This window comes from Heterodontus francisci, chromosome 16, assembly GCF_036365525.1.
Source record: "Heterodontus francisci isolate sHetFra1 chromosome 16, sHetFra1.hap1, whole genome shotgun sequence".
NCBI classification, from domain to species: Eukaryota; Metazoa; Chordata; class Chondrichthyes; order Heterodontiformes; family Heterodontidae; genus Heterodontus; species Heterodontus francisci.
Genome location: NC_090386.1, coordinates 31,750,625 through 31,767,629, shown reverse-complemented (window position 1 = coordinate 31,767,629; position 17,005 = coordinate 31,750,625). Strand labels below are relative to the sequence as shown.

General features: G+C 48.3%; 1 protein-coding gene across 1 annotated transcript in view; it reads right to left on the bottom strand.

Moving 5' to 3' along the window:
* The window catches only part of LOC137378051 (tumor necrosis factor receptor superfamily member 5-like), an 86,580-nt gene that overhangs the window by 32,639 nt on the left and 36,936 nt on the right, over positions 1-17,005 (bottom strand). Inside the window, exon 3 of the mRNA XM_068048110.1 lies at positions 13,196-13,324. Within this exon, the coding sequence (XP_067904211.1) occupies positions 13,196-13,324 (129 nt within the window). The remainder of the gene's footprint in view (positions 1-13,195; positions 13,325-17,005) is intronic.

The following is a 17,005-nucleotide window of genomic DNA, read 5'->3' as shown; positions in this document are numbered from 1 at the left end:
TACCACATCCCCACCTTCCCTCAATTCTCCTACCACCTACCTACACTAGGGGCAATTTACAATGGCCAATTTACCTATCAACCTGCAAGTCTTTGGCTGTGGGAGGAAACCGGAGCACCCGGCGGAAACCCACGCGGTCACAGGGAGAACTTGCAAACTCCACCCAGGCAGTACCCAGAACCGAACCCAGGTCGCTGGAGCTGTGAGGCTGCGGTGCTAACCACTGTGCCGCCCAAGTAGTGGCATTTCATTTCTGGCATCTGGGTTCATATAGGTACAGTGGTGCACTTGTTATATTACAGGACTTGTAATCCAGAAAATGCAAAATCAAATCCCAACATGGCATTCTGAGAATATGAATTCCAGTTTAAACAAAAATTTGGAAATAGAAGTGACCCAAGAAGCTGTCAGTTTGTTATAAAAACACAACTGCTGCACAAATACCCTTTGGGGAAGGGAACCTGTGGTGCTTAAGTGGTCCAGTTTATGTGTGACCAACATGGAACCCTCTGAAGTGGCTCCAAATGGGCTACACAGTCATAACAGCACAGGAGGCGGCCATCTCCATTGAGTCAATGCTGGCTCTCTTCAGAGCAATCCAGTCCTGGAAGGCACATTGTTACTGTGACAACAGGTGAATGAGTGAATTATTAAAACTAGGCTGACACTTCAATGCAGTGCAGAGGCAGTGTTACCTACTTTGACGTGGGACAGTAAACCGAGGTCCTGTCTGCCCTTTCTGGTGGTTGTACAAGGGTAGCAGGGAGTTTTCTCTGTGTCATGACCGACATTTATTCCTGAATTAACGCTAACTTAATTTGCGATTTATCTTTTTGCTGTTTGTGGCCTCTTGCTATAACCAAACTGGCCAGCATGTTTGCCTACAAACAAACAGTGGCTGCATCTCAAAAGTAATTCACTGGCTGTAAAGCTCACCAGGATCTCTGAAGGACATTAGAGGCACATTATATTTTATTTTATTCATTCATGAGATGTGAGCATTGCTGGCAAGGCCAGCATTTATTGCCCCTTCCTAATTGCCCTTGAAGTTGGTGGTAGGCCACTTTCTTGAACCGCTGTAGTCCATGTGGGGTAGGTACACCCACAGTGCTGTTAGGAAGGGAGTTCTAGGATTTTGACCCAGTGACAGTGAAAGAACGGCGATATAGTTCCAAGTCAGGATGGTGTGTGACTTGGAGGGGAACTTGCAGGTGGTGGTGTTCCCATGTATTTGCTGCCCTTGTCCTTCTAGGTGGTGGAGGTCATGGGTTTGGAAGGTGCTGTTGAGGAAGCCTTGGTGCATTGCAGCAGTGCAGCTTGTAGATGGCACACACAGCTGCCACTGTGTATCGGTGGTGAAAGGAGTGAATGTTTGTAGGTGGGGTGCAAATCAAGCGGGGTGCTTTGTCATGGATGATGTCGAGCTTCTTGAGTCCAGGCAAGTGGAGAGTATTCCATGTGGATAGGCTTTGGGAGTCAGGAGGTGAGTTACTCGTCACAGAATTCCCAGCCTTTGACCTGCTCTTGTAGCCACAGCATTTACATGGCCAGTCCAGTCAAGTTGCTGGTCAATGGTGGGGGAATTCAGCGATGGTAATGCCGTTGAATGGCAAGGGGAGATGGTTAGATTCTCTCTTGTTGGAGATGGTCATTGCCTGGCACTTATGTGGCAAAAATGTTACTTGCCCCTTACCAGCTCAAGCTGTAATGCTGTCCAGATCTTGCTGCATATGGGCACAGACTGCTTCAATATCCGAGAAGTTACGAGTGGGATCATCAGCAAACATCCCAATTTCTGACCTTATAGTGGAGGGAAGGTCAAATGAAGAAGATGGCGGACAGAGGACACTGCCCTGAGGAACTCCAGCAGACATACCTGGATAATTTTCCACATTGTCAGGGAGATACCAGTGTTGTAGCTGTACTGGAACAGCATGGATGGGGGATGGCTAGTTCTGCAGCACAAGTCTTTGTCACTACAGCCGGGATATTGTCAGGGCCCATAGCCTTTTCTGTAACCAGTGCGCTCAGCCATTTCTTGATATCACATGGAATGAATTGAATTGTCTGAAGACTGGCATCTATGATGCTGGGCACCTCAGTAGGAGGTCGAGATGGATCATCCACTTGGCAATTCAGGCCAACCATGGTTGCAAATGCTTCAGCCTTGTCTTTTGCACTGTTGTGCTGGGCTCCCTCACCATTGAGGTTGGGGATGTTTGTGGAGCCTCCTCCTCCTGCGGTTAGCTGTTTAATTGTCCATCACCATTCACAACTGGATACGGTACGACCGCAGAGCTCTGATCTGATCCATTGATTGTGGGATTGCTTAGCTCTGAATAACTAAAAGTCCTTCCTTCTAATTGGAGTGATTATATGAATGGGGCGTGGTTCCGAGTAAGTGAATGTGCTCTCTAGCTTTATAAAGTCTAGACAAATTTCATGGAGCCTCCAGAACATTTTCCAATTCACCCTTTGGAATGACTGGCAAAGAATTCTCTTAAGAAAGTAAAATGTGCGGTAGAAATCTGAATTTTGGCTGCGTTCAGACATCAGGGTTCAGAGAATTTATTAAAAATCAAGACAGCCTGCAGTACAGTGAGGCAGTTGATGATTCGCACCCAGTCCACACACTGTGACAGGCCCACAACTCCTCACACCCAGTGTTCTAATGAAGGGTCACTGACCTGAAACGTTAACTCTGCTTCTCTCTCCACAGATGCTGCCAGACCTGCTGAGTATTTCCAGCATTTCTTGTTTTTATTTCAGATTTCCAGCATCTGCAGTATTTTGCTTTTAAATTATTACGCAGTGACTCCCCTTGTTTATTTTTACATCTCCACAGACCAAACCAAGCAAAAGCCTGGGGGTGCAACCCTCACTCAACAAACTCAACATAATGTTGAGGTGCTGAAACATATTCGCACAGGGAATGTGTGTGAATTGATTTTGCTGAGGCAACAGAGCATCAATTCATGGGAATCAGCCAATACTGGAGGGAGCTGTCATACACCCTCATTGTAAAATGAGCTCGATCCATCTGCACTCTCTGAGAGACAGGGTTGGAACTGTAGGGTGTTACCAAAGTTTTAGTGTCAGTGGGACTATTTTAAAAGCAGTGGATTCCATATTTACACACTCTGAGGAGCACTGAAGAGGAGATAATAGGCAGTATGATGTGTGTAAACTCCTAATTGTTGCACGCACCCTTGACATTAGTACACTGACCTCACCTCTGACCTAAAACATTTTGTGACTCGCTGAAATACCACAAGAAGCACAAAATTCAAGCTCCAAGGTTGAGACTGGGGAAAGGTTCCTCGTTATACTGGGTTCAAATGCCAACGGTTGAAAAAAAAACTCACATTTGCCTACTGAAAGAGACTAAAAACTTCAGTCCACTTTCATACAAGCTTTGTTTGAGTCATCCCCTTTTTACACTTACTTCCTGTCAGCCCCATTCCCCATTTTATATGGTCAATCAGGGCACAATCGGGTGGGGAATTCCACCTGTATTCATTTGCATATTATAACAATGTGGAAATGAAGCACTCAACAGTTTTGGATGGAACTTTATTCAACCTAAAGGCTGGCTGGAATGTGATGATTGGCACACAATGAGCTGGATTTTATGCTCCACTAGAAGGCATGTTTTTTGGCAGGGAGGGCCAGAAAATTGTTGCAGAGTCATCCGCCATGGAATCTGACGCTATGCCGATTTCCGATTTTCTCGGAGGCGGCGAAGTGCCGTGGCGGCACCTCCGCTGTAACGCGACGAGACTGTTTTGCATGAATTTGTATCTAATTTGCCACGATCCTACCAGGCAGTTGCAATCTTGTGTGTGATGTGCAGCAGTCACTTGCCTTCACTTTCCTGTCTTTGAAAAGCTGGCACCACCAAGGTGAGAGAGTCATCGGTGCCCGCAAAGTTATCCATTGATATCTTGTAGAATTTTTTTTCACATCAGACATTGCCACTTAGCTCAATCTGCAGATGTGAGGGAATGGGGGGTAGCTCTGCAAGCGGATACTGTTGGGGAAGCGGGGAGGGTGGAACTCTGCAATCCAACATCAGGAGACACTGTTAACGGCGTCACCAATACTGCCCCCGCCAGGTGATTGGGGGGATGGTCACCATCATTATGCTAAATGGCTGCCTGCCACGCAGACGCTACCTTCACAGGTGGGACCGCAGCCATTTTGCGCTCTCGGCAGCAGGGTAATAACGGGTGGAGATCTGATGGCCATATTGTCAACCCATCAAAAACCCTCTCCATTCACTGACCTCCTGTTCCACTCTGGCCAGGAAGATTGCAACCTCTAACTTTATATTGAATAGAGTACCCAGGACTGAGCTGGAATGTAATTGAAGAGTTTATTGATAACATGAGAGAGTGAGGCTCAGTTTCCCATTGTTATTCAACCCTTGACATTAACAATTCTTATTTCCTTCAGGTTCAAGTCCATTTGGAGAATTGGCAGGCGCTAATAACTCAGAAACAGCCCTGGCTACAGGCCTTTGAAGAACAGTGGAGCAGGAGGATGTCTGAACACAATCTACAGGTACACCCAGCATTCCTTCACTTGTACAGCGCAAAAAAGTGGCAATTATTGTGGAATTTTCCCTCATTTCCTGTGTAGAAATGGTGGGACTTTGTGGAGATGTCATGGTGCACCCTGTGGCTAAAGCCAACTATTCAATCACTTCATATTCATTTATATGGCGGTCACAGAAATATGGAGGCATTCATCTTCCACCCACCCCCCGTCCCCAAGTTCATGTTCACAAATTTCCCCTGCACCCTCCCCCCAAGTTCACATGGATTCTCCCTCCCAGCACCACCCCACACCCCCCCCAGTTCACAATCGACTTTTCCTTACACCCCCAATGGATCGTATGGACTCTCCCTCCTCCCATCTACAGTTCACATGGATTCTCCCTACCACCCCCCCGCCAACAGTTTACATTGACTCTCATCCCTACAACACTGCTTCCCCAACCCTGTCCCACCATACTCACATTGACACTCTTTCCACCTAGGTGTCAGCCAGGGCTCAGTGATAGCACTCTTGTCCATGAGTCAGAAATTGTGGGTTCCAGCCCCACATCAGGGACTTGAAACATATACTCTAGGCTGATACACCCCATGCAGTACTGAGGGAGTGCTGGACTGTCAGAGGGTCAGTACTGAGGGACAGAGATTCTGACTGAGGTCCAATATGATGGCCAGAGTGACATGCACATTCTGAGCTGAAAGTGCAGTGTCCACCATATTGGTATAGGCATCTAAGGCCCATGCCTGAAACAGGCATTAGGCCCCTATTTGCATGTTTGAGGCCCCCTTCGTAGAATTGGGCTGTCCTGAAAACAGCCAGTGCTAGTTCAGAAAACCAAGTCTACATGTGGCCTAACGAGTGTTCCTTAGAGAGACCACTACAGGCCGCCAACAAAAAGATTTGAATTGCGAAAAAATACTTACCTGAATGTGGAGCCAGGAGCTGCAGGAGTGCAAAGGCCACCCTCATCCCCCTGCTGATTGCTTCTCTTCCCCTATGGGCCGCTGCCTCACCTCCCTGCTGATTGCTTCTCTTCCCCTATGGGCCGCTGCCTCACCTCCCCGCTTCCCCTCCCCAACCTCTCCTGGTCAACCCCATCCCTTCCAATTATTCCTCCCTCCCCCTCCCCAAACTCAGTTGCCGCCCTGTCTCCCGATCTCTTCCCTCCCTTCCCCGCCCCACCCTGCTTCCAGTCACCTCCACCCTCCCAATCACTTAGTAGCACCGCCCCCCCGCCAACTCCGAGATCTACCAGCAACCTACAGCACCACTATTATATCCCATGATCGTCTTTCAAAATGGATCTGCCAAGGGCGCAGCCATGTGTCAGTCCAACACTTGCATGAGAGTGATCTCAGGGGCAACACACAGCAAGAGTGCTGAGGTGGTGGTCTCAGGTCCGATAACGGATATGATTCTTATGTGTCTCCACAGGAGAAGAGGGCCCAGAATATCTGAGAAAGGACATGGACCAGGGGGGGCAGCTTTCCTCTTTTAGCCATAGTGACACCTGTAGAGGAAGAGGCACTAAAGTGGCTGGTGACCACGGAGGCTGATCTATCATGGATGGTGAGACCAGCACACCTGTTCAGGAGGGAGAGTTCCTCAGGGCACGGGAAATGGGGGGGGAGCAACAGGCAATCATGAAGGTTGGTCGCGTGCTCAAAGCCACAGACATGTGGCAAACTGCAGCCAAAGAAATGTCCTTGATTCCAGAGTGTCGCACATACCCGATCGTTCTGTTTTCTCCCACAGGTGAATCCGAACAATGGCCAGGCGACATCTCTGGGGGACATCGGACCACCTCTCAGAAGGAGGAAGAGGATGGGGGGACCTCAGAGGATGCAGCGACACATCCTTGCCCCGCACCGATCACCAGCTCAGATACAGTCACGTCGGTACAGCTAATGTGTAAGATTTGGGGTCACAACCTAGTTCTAGCACTGCCCAAGTGTCAGATCAGCTGTCGGAGGCTGTTTTAGCCGAGGTCTCCAATACTTGTGAGGACTGTGGGAGCCCCAGGCTTATGACAAGCCTCTGGAGTCTTCCGTGAGGTGGCAGATGCTGGAGGTGCAGTATGAAGTGCGTGAAGATTTGGTGGAGATTCCAGAGTGTATGCATGCACTGGCTCGAAGAGTGGAAGAGTCCATCCAAGCCATGAGTGCTGCCAATTCCCTCTCATCTGCATGTCTGGCTTCCTTCACTCAGCAATTGGCGACTCTCATGGAGAGCCAGATCCAGCAGACCAATCTGTGACTGCCAGAGATGCGCACAGTGCTGCATGCCATTGGAGTGTTTGTGAGCTCTATGCATCATAGGCAATGCAAAAGGGGAAAGAGGCCCCTGGAGTCTCCACCAGGTTCTCATTCCTCTCTGGACAGCAAGGGGGGTCCAGTTGTGCCTCGCAATGAACAAAAGAACAGTACAGCACAGGAACAGGCCATTCGGCCCTCCAAGCGTGCGCCGATCTTGATGCCTGCCTAAACTAAAACATTCTTCACTTCCAGGGACCGTATCCCTCTATTCCCATCCTATTCATGTATTTGTCAAGATGCCTCTTAAACGTCGCTATCATACCTGCTTCCACCACCTCCCCCGGCAGCAAGTTCCAGGCACTCACCACCCTCTGTGTAAAAAACTTGCCTCGCACATCCCCTCTAAACTTTGCCCCTTGCACCTTAAACCTATGCCCCCTAGTAACTGGCTCTTCCACCCTGGGAAAAAGCTTCTGACTATGGCTCCTCATAGCTAATGCTCTCCAGACCAGGCAACATCCTGGTAAACCTCTTCTGTACCCTCTCCAAAGCCTCCACGTCCTTCTGGTAGTGTGGCGACCAGAATTGCACGCAATATTCTAAGTGTGGCCTAACTAAGGTTCTGTACAGCTGCAGCATGACTTGCCAATTTTTATACTCTATGCCCCGACCGATGAAGGCAAGCATGCCGTATGCCTTCTTGACTACCTTATCCACCTGCGTTGCCACTTTCAGTGACCTGTGGACCTGTACGCCCAAATCTCTCTGCCTGTCAATATTCCTAAGGGTTCTGCCATTGACTGTATACTTCCCACCTGCATTAGATCTTCCAAAATGCATTACCTCACATTTGTCCGGATTAAACTCCATCTGCCATTTCTCCACCCAAGTCTCCAACCGATCTATATCCTGCTGCATCCTCTGACAATCCTCATCACTACCTGCAACTCCACCAACCTTTGTGTCGTCCACAAACTTACTAATCAGACCAGCTACATTTTCCTCCAAATCATTTATATATACTACAAAGAGCAAAGGTCCCAGCACAGATCCCTGCGGAACACCACTAGTCACATCCCTCCATTCAGAAAAGCACCCTTCCACTGCTACCCTCTGTCTTCTATGACCGAGCCAGTTCTTTATCCATCTTGCCAGCTCACCTCTGATCCCGTGTGACTTCACCTTTTGTACCAGTCAGTCATGAGGGACCTTGTCAAAGGCTTTACTGAAGTCCATACAGATAACATCCACTGCCCTTCCTTCATCAATCACCATTGTCACTTCCTCAAAAAACTCAATCAAATTAGTGAGACACGACCTCCCCTTCACAAAACCATGCTGCCTCTCGCTAATAAATTTGTTTGTTTCCAAATGGAAGTAAATCCTGTCCTGAAGAATCCTCTCTAATAATTTCCCTACCACTGACGTAAGGCTCATCGGCCTATAATTTCCTGGATTATCCTTGCTACCCTTCTTAAACAAAAGGAACAACATTGGCTATTCTCCAGTCCTCTGGGACCTCACCTGTAGCCAATGAGGATACAAAGATTTCTGTCAAGGCCCCAGCAATTTCTTCCCTTGCCTCCCTCAGTATTCTGGGTTAGATCCCATCAGGCCCTGGGGACTTATCTACCTTAATGCTTTGCACGAGACCCAACACCTCCTCCTTTTTGATAATGAGATGACTGAGACTATCTGCACTCCCTTCCCTAGGCTCATCATCCACCAAGTCCTTCTCTTTGGTGAATACTGATGCAAAGTACTCATTTAGTACCTTGCCCATTTCCTGTGGCTCCAGACATAGATTCCCTTCTCTGTCCTTGAGTGGGCCAACCCTTTCCCTAGCTACCCTCTTGCTCTTTATATACGTATAAAAAGCCTTGGGATTTTCCTTAATCCTGTTTGCCAATGACTTTCCATGACCCCATTTAGCCTTCCTGACTCCTTGCTTAAGTTCCTTCCTACTGTCTTTATATTCCTCAAGGGATTCGTCTGTTCCTCGCCTTCCAGCCCTTACGAATGCTTTCTTTTTCTTTTTGACTAAGCTCACGCGTTATCCAAGGTTCCCGCAACTTGCCAAATTTATCCTTCTTCCTCAGAGGAATATGCCTGTCCTGGATTCTAATCAACTGACGTTTGAAAGACTCCCACATGTCAGATGTTGATTTACCCTCAAACAGCCGCCCCCAATCTAAATTCTTCAGTTCCTGCCTAATATTGTTATAATTAGCCTTCCCCCAATTTAGCACCTTCACCCGAGGACTACTCTTATCCTTATCCACAAGTACCTTAAAACTTATGGAATTATGGTCACTGTTCCCGAAATGCTCCCCGACTGAAACTTCGACCACTTGGCCGGGCACATTCCCCAATACCAGGTCCAGTACGGCCCCATCCCTAGTTGGACTATCTACATATTGTTTCAAGAAGCCGTCCCGGATGCTCCTTACAAATTCTGCCCCATCCAAGCCCCGGCACTAAGTGAGTCCCAGTCAATATTGGGGAAGTTAAAATCACCCACCACTACATTTTTCCAAAATCTATCTACATATCTGCTCCTCTACCTCCCGCTGGCTGTTGGGAGGCCTGTAGAAAACCCCCAACATCATGACTGCACCCTTCCTATTCCTGAGCTCCACCCATATTGCCTCGCTGCACGACCCCTCTGAGGTGTCCTCCCGCAGTACAGCTGTGATATTCTCCTTAACCAGTAATGCAACTCCCCCACCCCTTTTACATCCCTCTCTATCCCGCCTGAAGTTTCTGAAGCCTGGAACATTTAGCTGCCAATCCTGTCCTTCCCTCAACCAAGTCTCTGTAATAGCAACAACATCATAGTTCCAAGTACTAATCCAAGCTCTAAGTTCATCTGCCTTACCTGTTATACTTCTCGCATTGAAACAAATGCACTTCAGACCACCAGTCCCACTGTGCTCCGCAACATCTCCCTGCCTGCTCTTCCTCTTAGTCTTACTGGCCTTATTTACTAGTTCCCCCTCATTTATTTCACTTGCTGTCCTCCTGCTCTGGTTCCCACCCCCCGCCACATTAGTTTAAACCCTCACGAGTGACGCTCGCAAACCTCGCAGCCTGGATATTTGTGCCTCTCCAGTTTAGATGCAAACCGTCCTTCTTGTACAGGTCCCATCTGTCCCCGAAGAGATCCCAATGATCCAGATATCTGAAACCCTCCCTTCTACACCAGCTGTTCAGCCACGTGTTTAGCTGCACTATCTTCCTATTTCTAGCCTCACTGGCACGTGGCACAGGGAGTAATCCCGAGATTACAACCCTAGAGGTCCTGTTTTTTAAACTTTCTACCTAACTCCCTAAACTCCCCCTGCAGGACCTCGTCACTCTTCCTGCCTATGTCGTTGGTACCGATGTGTACCACAACCTCTGGCTGTTCACCCTCCCTCTTCAGAATGCCCTCTGTCCGTTCAGAGACATCCTTGACCCTGGCACCAGGGAGGCAGCATACCATCCTGGAGTCTCTTTCACGTCCACAGAAGCGCCTATCTGGGCCCCTGACTATAGAGTCCCCATAACTATTGCTCTTCTGCACTTTGTCCCTCCCTGCTGAACAACAGTGCCAGCCGTGGTGCCACTGCTCTGTCTGCTGCTGTTTTCCCGATAGGCCATTTCCCCCCAACAGTATCCAAAACGGTATACTTGTTAGAGAGGGGGATAGCCACAGGGGATTCCTGCACTGACTGCTTGCCCCTTCTAGCGGTCACCCATCTATCTGCCTGCACCTTGGGTGTAACCACTTCTCTAAAACTCCTGTCTATGACACTTTCTGCCACCTGCATGCTCCTAAGTGCATCCAGTTGCCGCTCCAACCGATCCATGCGGTCTGTGAGGAGCTGCAACTGGGTGCACTTCCTGCAGATGTAGCCGTCCGGAACGCTGGAAGCGTCACGGACTTCCCACATCTCACAGGTGAAGCACTTCACCCCTCGAACTGACATTTCAATGGCAGAGGAGCAGCAGCAGCCTGCATCTGGGGCTCCTCTCCAGATGCTCCTGATGTGGACAGCAGCTCCTCAGCCCCTCTGCCAGTGACACCAGTGCCTCAAATTGCCAGGTGGACAGAGGGTGCTCCTGGAACTCTTCAGGAATACATCACGGCCTCAGGCACCAAGATCATCCCAAGCCAAGGGGCAGCCTGGTCAGCAGCCTGCCTCCACCGCAGCTGGCCGTGAAGGGAGAGCGACACCTAGGAGCACTCAAAAAAGATTTAATAAATTACTATCACAGCACTTGGGCTTCATGGGTGTGACTTTGATTTATGTGGATTTCTGATTAGTGTGCTAAATCTTGATTAAATGTTTCTATTTGCTTATGAATGTCTCAATTCAGTGATGGTGTGCATTGCGATGTGTATGTGTGTGATATGGAGACTCAGGGGTTGTAGCAGTGGACCATATAGTGTGTGCACTGCTCAGATGGACCATCACCGAAGCACTATACACTGATGGGTAAGTGGCTATGGTGTTCTAGCAGATATGAGTGGCTGCAGTGAGATTGAAATGTGTATCGTAGGCGGACTACATGGCCGACGTACTGCAGTGCAGGAGAAACGTCTATTAGAGCTTCCCGAGTCTCCCTGGCAACCAACTCTTGAGACCCTCCAAGTGGTTCCCCAGGCCTCTTCTTTGGCAGCCTCCTCATCCTGCCTGGCACTCCACCATGTCTTCAGCAGCCAGGGTAACCCCCTCTACAGCGCCAGGTTATACTCAATAGTGACTCTGGTCGCCGCATGGCTTGCCTTGTAGCGTTCCTCTGCCTCAGTCCATGGGTTCCTCACCAATGTCATCAGCTGTCTCTCCAGTGGGTAACCTCTGTCGCCAAGTATCCATCCTTGCAGGCACACTGGGAGGCTGAAAAGCGGTGGTCCCTGGGAGTGCTGGAGAACGTAAACAGTGTGACTGCTGCCAGGATGAGTACACACCTGCAATATACTTCTGCGATGGTCATAAACAAGTTGGTCATTGAGAGAGTGAACTCCCTTCTGGTTGATGAAGGCCCCTGGCTGGCCTGAGGGAGCCCTGACTGGCCACATGTGTGCAGTCAATGATTCCTTGGACCATGGGAAATCCAGCAATGGTGCTGAAGCCTCTGGCTCTCCTGGCCTGACTCTCCACATTGGTTGTAAACTTGATGTATTGGTTGGCCCTCCTGAAGAGGGCTTCAGTCACAATCTTGATACAGTGATGTGTGGCTGACTGGTTGATGCCGCACATGTCTCCAGGGCAGCCTGGAAAGACCCTGAGGTGTAGAGGTTCAGGGTGACTGTTATCTTTAGTGCCACCAGCATCGGATGGCCACCCACACAATTGGAGCTGACCTCTGCTGCGATCATTTCACACAGAGTGGTCAGTCTCCTGGGACAGGTGCAGTCTTCGAAGACACTGGTGCTTTGACATCTGGAGGAAGGACGACTGCTGCCGGTACACCCTGCCTACTGGGTAGCCTCATCTCCTCGCAGGTCTTAGCACCCAGTCCACTGTGACCTTCTGCCCCTCCCCCATCACCAGGCTTCATCTGCGGGTGGCCACCAGTTCACTGTTGTCCTTGGACGCCTGTCCACCTCTCCCTCATTCTTCAGATCTCCTCCTCACTGGAGGAACCTCCTCCAGAATGGAGGATGCCCATGACAGCAGTGCGCCAAATATCTAACATGGACAGCTTTGTAGTGATTGCTGAGAGGAAAAGCAATCCCAACCCCCTCTTAGAAACCTCCTCAGCTATGGCCCTGCCAGGAGGACCACTTGATCAAGTGGGCCCTGGTAAGCCAGCAATTTCAGCCTGAAGTTTAGCTCCCCTTTACCTGAAAGCTCACAAGGCCCAGTACCTCAAGCCCCTTCTTTGTTTCTCCTCCCTCTCTCTATGACGCTAACATGGCATTACAGTGGCTGTATCTCTATGATTATGCTTAATTCTTATTCTCACTATCAATTCTTCCCCGTATCAATTCTTGCTCCCGCATATCTCAATCACAATCAGACAGAATTGAGATCACCTGGATCAAAACCATTGTTGTTTATTTAAACTTGCCCAAGCTCCCATCGCCAGTGTCCCCGTTAAATGGTGTGGGCCATGTAAAATTGAAGTTTATTCCTTCTTTAATTATCTTAATTGGACCTTAATTGCCTTTAATCAGATGGCGAGCGGAGTTCTCATTTCACTTGCTGTCCAACGCGCGAAAAATGGATTCCGGCGCCATGATGTCAGGGGCATGATCTGACATCATAACACGCCAATTTTATGTTCCGCGCCTTCAAGGACGGCAGCTTTCTGAAGGTAAGATTCCAGCCAGTATAAGGATGAGGGAGAAGGAGAATATTAATTACAACCTTATTAAAAAAGTTAAGCAGCACCTGCTGGATCACAAGCTGAGTGTTTCCTGCAGTGATCTTCCTTGGTCCACACTGGTTGGTAGAAGTCATTCAAACAAGGTTTACAACTTGAATATTCACTTGTATCACACTCTGCTACCATGTATGAACCTGAAAAAAATAAAACATTCACCTTCAAAATACCCACCATTACACTGGAAGACATAACCTTGTGTGATAAGGATTATGGCTCTGTAAGAGTCAAGGATTTTTATTTATAGAATGACTAATTTTATCCTCAGAAACAAGTCACAGGCTTCACAAAATGAATTACTTTGAAGCAGTGACTATGACCTAGGCAAAAGTGGCAGCCACTTTGCGCACGTCAACATCTCCCAAAAAGGAATGACCAGTTGGTCTGTTTGTGGTGGTGTCGGCATAGCAGGAGCGCTCCCTGGTGACTGGTGCCATGGAATCTTTAATCCATGGGAGCAGAACAGGCTGGGTCTCAGTTTAATATCTCACCCAAGTGTCAACAATTCAGCACTCCCTTAGATCTGCACTGCAGTATCAGTGTTCAAGGTTTGGAGTGGGGCTTGAACCCACAACCGTCGAGCAGTGAGTGGGGTGTCAGACTATCTCTACTTTTGTATAATAATAAGCCATAGGGGCAAAGAAATGTTTCTCTTCTAAAGGATTCCCTACTTCTTTGCCAATCGCCAATTCTTGTTTCTCCTCCCTCTCTGTGACATTGCAGTGGCTGTATCTCTATGTTTGTGCTTAACTCTTTTTCTCACGATTAATCCTTCCCTGTATCAACTCTTGCTCCTGTATATCTCTCAATCTCAGAGAGAATTGAGATCACCTGGATCAGGAGGAATAGTGAGCACCCAGACCAAGGCATTTCCTCCAAAGGTCCCTCCTCCAGGCACTCACATGTCTGAAGCTATTGCTGGAAGTGGCCGAGTTGCTTCACTGCTGTTGTTCAGTCACAGGGAGCACTGTCTACTACCATTACAGTGACAGGTTTTAACACCAGACTGGACTCCAGTTCTGTGTAACCTTGCTGTGCTGTATTCAGTGCAACACCGAGTTCCTGAAAATGGAAAGTGCTGCAATCCTAGCAGGAACACTGACCTCAAAATATAAAATTGATAAGCAAGTAATATAAATCAGGGTGTGGTAACTAACATAAGTCATTCAAACTTCACTCCTGTAGCTACTGACATCATCAACTTAAATATGTTATCCGGTCAAGTTCTGTTCCAACCCAACTGCTTCATTATTGATGTTGAGCCCATTTCTGATATTTGTCCCTTCATTGCTACCTGCATCTTTATTGAGCTCTCTCCCTGCTATTGACATCTGCTCCCCCTTTAGACATCAGCTCCTTCACCAACTTCTGCCTCCTTACAGGCATCTGCCCACTTAATATCAACTGCCCCCTTACAGCATCCTCTTCCCAACATCTGTCAGCTGTTGCCTGCACAGAGTGAGCTCCATTAGCAAGTGTTCCTTCCCCTTTCTCTGTTTTCAGCTGGCATTGCTGGAGCTCTGGAATCTGTGTGGCTCCCTCTCTTCCACTCACTCTCAAGCCAAAGAAAACAACAGCATACATGTTGGGAGTTGGGGCAAGCCCATCATCCATAGCAAATGAGTCAATTGGCAACGTTCACCCCATCTCTTTCGGAATATGACTGAAGTCCAGGTACCCCTGTTGGTGCTGCAGAAATCCAGAGAGTGAACCTCAAACAAGGAGGATAGTAACAGACGTCAGGAAGTCATAGGCAGACTGGTGAAATGGGCAGACACGTGCAGATGAAATTCATTGAGGAGAAGTGTGAAGTTATACATTTTGCTAGGAAGTATGAGGAGAGGCAATATGAACTTAACAGTACAAATTTAAAGGGGGTGCAGGAATAGAGAGCTGGGGCTATATGTAAATAAATCTTTGCAGGTGGCAGGACAAATTAAGAAGGCTGTTAGAAAACATTTGGGATCCTTGCTTTATTAAGAGGAATTTGGGGCGGCACAGGGGCGCAGTGCTTAGCACCACAGCCTCACAGCTCCAGCGACCCGGGTTCGGTTCTGGGTCCTGCCTGTGCGGAGTTTGCAAGTTCTCCCTGTGACTGCGTGGGTTTCCTCCCGGTGCTCCAGTTTCCTCCCACAGCCAAAGACTTGCAGATTGATAGGTAAATTGACCATTGTAAATTGCTCGTAGTGTAGGTAGGTGGTAGGAGAATTGAGGGAAGGTGGGGATGTGGTAGAGGACATGGGATTAATGTAGGATTAGTATAAATGGGTGGTTGATGGTCGGTACAGACTCGGGGGCCGAAGGGCCTGTTTCAGTGCTGTATCTCTCTATGACTCTAGAATAGAGTACGTTAGCAAGGAAGTTATCCTAACTATTTATAAAACACCAGTTAAGCCCCAGCTGGAATACTGTGTTCAGTTCTGGCACCACACTTTAGATCAAGGCCTTGGAGAAGGTGCAGAGGAGATTTACCGGAATGGTGCCAGGGATGAGGGACTTCAGTAATGTGGAGAGACTGGAGAAGCTGGGATCATTGTCCTTAGAGCAGAGAAAGTTAACAGGAGATTTGAAGGAGGTGTTCAAAATCACGAACGGTTTTGATAGGCTGACTGTTTCCTGTGGCAGAAGGGTCGATAACTGGAGGACATAGATTCAAGATGATTGACAAAAAAATCAGCGGCGACATGAGGAAACATTTTTATACAGCGGGTTGTTGTGATCAGGAATGCAGCGCCTGAAAGGATAGTAGCAGCAGAGTCAATAATAACATTCCAGTGAGTATTGGATACATGCTTGAAGGGAAAAACAATTCAGGGCTATGTAAAAAAAAAAAAAAGAGCGGGGGAATGGGGCTAATTGAATAGCTCTCCACAGGCAGGTTGTGGTGCAGATCAGCCATGATCCAAGTGAATGGCAGACCAGGCTCGAAGGACTCCTGTTCTTATATTCCTTCCTATGATTACCGATACAGAATCATTAACAGGAAATTGGTAACTAAACAACTCAAATAAAAAAAGGTACAGCAAATGCTGGAAATCTGAAACAAGACAAAAAATACTGGAAACACACATTGGATCTCTTGACCACAGAAAAAACAACATAATGGGCGGGGTCTTACTGTCCTAGTCCCTGGAGCAATGGTGGGACCATATTCAGGTTTGGAACCCAACTCCTCGATGTGCGGGCTTTGAGACCTGTTAACTGCCCATCTCCAGGCTCCCCAACCAATAAGGGAAGGCAGGCTGGGTAATGCAATAATGAGCCACCTTTATTTAAAGGGACCCTGGTAGCAGTCACAATGGCAGCACTGTGTGGTGTGAATCAATCTGTGTAAGGCAGGGAAGAAACATGATGGAACACGTGGAAAGGCAGCGCCACCCGTACCCCCCATCTCCCCCGCCTCAAACGTTCACGGAGGTAATGGTGGAACAGCCAGGGCATGCAGAGGTGTCCTCTTTCTGGAGGACAGCAGCAAGAGGCCAGCCAGACTCACCAACAGGCTTGGCTCGAGGTTACAGAGACAGGGAGAAGATTGACTGTGGTGCCAAAGATGAGAGGGTCATCTTATGAGGAAAGGTTCGACAGATTGGGTCTGTATTCATTGGAAGGATGAGAGGTGATCCGATTGAAACAAGATCCTGAGGGGACTTGACAGGGTGGATGCTGAAAGGATGATGCCCCTTATGGGAGAGACTAAAACTAGGGGGTCACTGTTTAAAAATAAGGGGTCTCCCATTTAAGACAGAGATGAGGAGAAATATTTTCTCTCAAGAGGGTTCTGCATCTGTGGAACTCTCTTCCCCAGAGAGCGGTGGAGA